Source organism: Gekko japonicus, unplaced genomic scaffold (genome assembly GCF_001447785.1).
Source record: "Gekko japonicus isolate JY-2015 unplaced genomic scaffold, Gekko_japonicus_V1.1 scaffold1818, whole genome shotgun sequence".
NCBI classification, from domain to species: Eukaryota; Metazoa; Chordata; class Lepidosauria; order Squamata; family Gekkonidae; genus Gekko; species Gekko japonicus.
Window position 1 is genome coordinate 370,840 of NW_015175414.1, and position 4,267 is coordinate 375,106.

The 4,267-nt window shown below is 48.9% G+C and overlaps 1 protein-coding gene across 1 annotated transcript in view; it reads left to right on the forward strand.

The window, feature by feature from the left end:
- Positions 1 to 2,915: 2,915 nt before the first annotated feature.
- LOC107122640 (disintegrin and metalloproteinase domain-containing protein 20-like) overlaps positions 2,916 to 4,267 on the forward strand; it is a 2,103-nt gene continuing 751 nt past the window's right edge. The window contains exon 1 of the mRNA XM_015425766.1: positions 2,916 to 4,267. This exon is cut by the window's right edge and continues 751 nt beyond it. Coding sequence (XP_015281252.1) covers positions 2,916 to 4,267 — 1,352 coding nt within the window.

The following is a 4,267-nucleotide window of genomic DNA, read 5'->3' on the forward strand; positions in this document are numbered from 1 at the left end:
TTTATATTTAGGATTTTTGGCTCCAATGTGCATCACTTTGCACTAGGGACCACATTGAACACCATTTGCCATGTTGACGCCCACTCGCCCATCCTCGACAGATCCATTTGGAATGCCTCACAATCCTCCCTGGTTCTCACCACCCTGAACAACTTCGTGTCATCTGCAAATTTAGCCACTTCACTGCTGAATCCCAACTCCAAATCATTAATAAACAAGTTAAAAAGCAGTGGACCGAGTACTGATCCCTGTGGTACCCCACTGCTTACCACCCTCCATTGAGAAAATTTCTCATTTATACTCACTCTCTGTTTCCTATTTATTAGCCAGTTTTTGATCCACAAGAGGACTTGTCCTTTTACCCCATGACTATTGCGCTTACTCAGGAGCCTTTGATGAGGAACTTTATCAAAAGCTTTCTGGAAGTCAAGGTAAACAACAACTATTGGGTCCCCCTTGTCCATGTTTGTTCACTCCCTCAAAAAACATTAACAGGTTAGTGAGACAAGATCTTCCCTGACAGAACCCATGCTGAGTCTGCCACAATAGTTTTTGTTCATCAATGTGCTTACTAATTCTTTCCTTAATAACAGTTTCCACCAATTTACCCGGTATCGATGTCAGACTGACTGGCCTGTAATTTCCCGGATATCCTCTGGAACAATTTTTAAAGATGGGAGTGACATAAGCTACCTTCCAGTCCTCAGGAATGGAGGCAGATTTTAAGGAAAGATTACATATTTTTGTCAGGAGATCCTTAAGTTTACATTTGAGTTCTTTCAGAACTCTTGGATGTATGCTATCTGGGCCTGGTGATTTATCAGTTTTTAAGTTGTCTATCAGTTGGAGGACCTCCTCTCTCGTCACCTCAATCTGACTCAGGTCTTTCAACACCCCTCCCAAAATCAGCGGTTCTGGAGTGGGCAAGCACTTCTCATCTTCCACAGTGAAGACAGCGGCAAAAAATGCATTCAGCTTCTCAGCCACTTCCCTATCCTTCAGTACTCCTTTTAACCCTCGGTCATCCAAGGGCCCCACTGCCTCCCTGGCTGGTTTCCTTCTTCTAATGTATTTGTTCTAATGTATTGTTGGCCTTTGATGTTTTTTGCTATATGCTCCTCATATTCCCTTTTTGCCTGCCTGATCACAGACTTGCATTGTATTTGTATGCTAATTTACCAAAGAGTGATTAACACATGGAATTCACTGCCATAGGAAGTGGTGGCGGCTACAAGCATGGATGGCTTCAAAATGGAATCAGATAAGCATATGGAGCAGAGGTCCATCAGTGGCTATTAGCCACAAGGTATAGATAGGAACTCTAGGTCTGGGGCAAGTGATGCTCTGTCTTCTTGGTGCTTGGGGGGGGGGGCGGCACAACGGGGGCTGGCCCCACTGCTGGGCTTCTGAGGGCGCCTGGTGTTTTTGGCCACTGTGTGACGCAGACTGTTGGACTGGATGGACCTTTGGCCTGATCCAACATCGGCTTCTCTTATGTTCTTATGTTAAGAGCAGAGGTCCATCAGTGGCTCTTAGCCACAAGGTATAGATAGGGACTGTTGGTCTGGGGCAAGGGATGCTCTGTATTCTTGATGCCTGGGTGTAAGGGTGGGAGGGCTTCTGGAGTTCTGGCCCCACTGCTGCCATTAGGGTTGCCAGCCTCCATGCCTGAGGATCTCCCGCTTTTACAGGTGATCTCCAGCTGACAGAGATCAGCTCCTCTGGAGAAAATGACTGCTTTGAAGGGTGGACTCTATGGCATTGTACCATGCTGAGGCCCCTCCCCTCCCCAAACCCCGCCCTCTCCCGGATCCACCCCCAAAGTCTCCAGGTATTTTCCAACACAGACCTGGCAACCCTACTCCCTATATGTAATGGATGAAGTTTTGTTTCACTGTCTCTGAAGAAGTGTGCATACACACGAAAGCTTATACATTGAATAAAAAAGGTAAGTCCGCCTTTTGCCTTCTGAAGGGATCAATCTGCCTTCCATTTAAATCGCCGTGGCTTTCCCGCCAATTCTGGTCTTCAGCTCGCCGCGGGATGCTGACCGGGATGTTGGGCGCTAGAGAAGGGGGCCGCTTCGGAAGTGTATGAACTGCGCCGTACAAGTGGTGCAAGATTACGCCAACTAAATTCCCCGCTCGGACAGGAATTCCGAACGGAAAACGAAAGCCGACATTTATTGAGTGAGAGACAACAGAGAAAGGCCGTACGCCGGCCGGCGGTTCTATGGGGTCCCTGCAACTTTAAAAGAACCATTTGCCCCTTCAGATTCCTCTTTTAGTTGTTTATCTCAATTAATCCCGCACGAGGTTAGGAATGCCTGACTAACTGTGACTGAACTGGTTACAGCGTTTGCTCTTCGTAAACCCCCCCCCCCCCCCCCGTACACACACTTTCCGTTGTGTAGATCTACTGGCCTGATGGATTTACACTCCAGTGCATCTGACGATGCAGGAAAGTTTATGCTGCAATAAATTTTGCTAGTCCTTAAAGAGCTACTGGACTCCCCTGCACTGATGGAACATAAAATTGGCACCTCTACTTTGCTTCAAATTCTCTGCCTTTCCTTCCCCGCTTGTTACTCCCACGGGAGCTCCGCTCGCCCAGCCCTTCTCCCCGTCCTGCCCTCCCCGGGGGGGGGGAGGAATCCTGCCTCTCCAAGCCCCGCCCCCGCGGCTTTTCCGCACTGCTCCGTTCGACCCTCCCTTCTCTCCCGCTCAGTTCCACGGGGGGAAAGCCGGTTATTGTAGATCCGAACAAGGAATCATCGATGGCGTGCCCCTTCCTGCTCCGGCGTGCATGCCCTGTTCTTAGCCGCCGCCGCCGCCGCCTTCGGCGTAGCTGCTCTTGCCACTGTCGCCCTCCGCCGTGAGGCGAGGCCTTCTGTCTCTTGGCCCCCTGGGGGAGACATGGGGGCGGACAGTGCCGGCGGGGGTTTCCTGTGGCTCATGCTGGCTTGGGGACTCCTCCTGAGCCAGGCAGCTTGTCAGACGCCTCCCCAGGGCTTCAGGTTCGTCTCCTATGAAGTGATCACCCCAAAGAGGCTGGTGCTGCGGCGGGGGCGGGTACCCCAGGATCTGACCTACCTGCTGGAGATTGCGGGGAAGAGCCTGGTGGTGCACCTCAAGCAGAAGAGGGCCTTGATCCCTAAACACTTCCCGGTCTTCACCTACAGCAAGGAGGGAGATCTCCAGGTGGATTATCCTTTTGTCAGGGCTGACTGTTTCTACCATGGCTTTGTACACGGCAGGCCTTCCTCACTGGTGGTCCTCAGCTCTTGCTCAGGGGGACTCCGGGGTCTCCTGCTGGTGGAAAGTAAGACCTACGAAATTGAACCTGTCCCGGCATCTGCTACCTTTCAGCATGTGGTGTATCTTTGGGAAGAAAAGGAGCATGCTGTCCTCATGCGGTGCGGGCTAACAGAGGAAGAGCGAAATCGCCAAATACCTGTGGTCCAAAACACAGAGAATGTAGTAGCTAAAATCTCTCCAGGAGTCTGGTGGTCAAACACCAGGTATGCAAAGGTTGCAGTCGTGGTGGAACATGAACGATATGTCCAGTTTGGCAGAAATGAAACCGTTGTTGTTATGCAGGTGCTGGATGCCATTCATATAGCAGATTCATTATATAAGGCACTTGGTGTGCATGTGGCCATGGTTGGATTGGAGATTTGGTCTCAAAGGAACCTCATAGAAATTGCTGAAAGTTTAGATGAATTGCTCGACATTTTCAATACTTGGAGAAAAATGACACTAGTTCAACATCTAAGGCATGACGTTGGCCATTTGTTTGTATATAAGCATTTTGGAGTTAAACTTGGATTATCATTTGTAGGAACAGTGTGTGATCCCATTTGGGCATCTGCTGTCGACGTATTTCTTACTTCTAGTTTGTTCTCATTCTCTATAACTTTTGCTCATCAGTTGGGCCATAACCTTGGAATGCAACATGATGAGAAATACTGTACTTGTAATCAGCGTTCTTGCATTATGACTGCATCACAGAGTATCACAAGTAAGTTTAGCAATTGCAGTTATAACAGTTATTCTAATCTGATAAATAGTGGAAGGAAACAATGTCTGCTAATTCCACCGGAACATGAGAAACTGTATGAACTCAAAAACTGTGGCAATAAGGTGGTAGAGAGTGGAGAACAATGTGATTGTGGCTCACCACTCCATTGTAAATCAGATGCGTGTTGCCAACCTAATTGCATGTTGCATTCAGGAGCCACTTGTGCTGTTGGAACATGCTGTGCAAA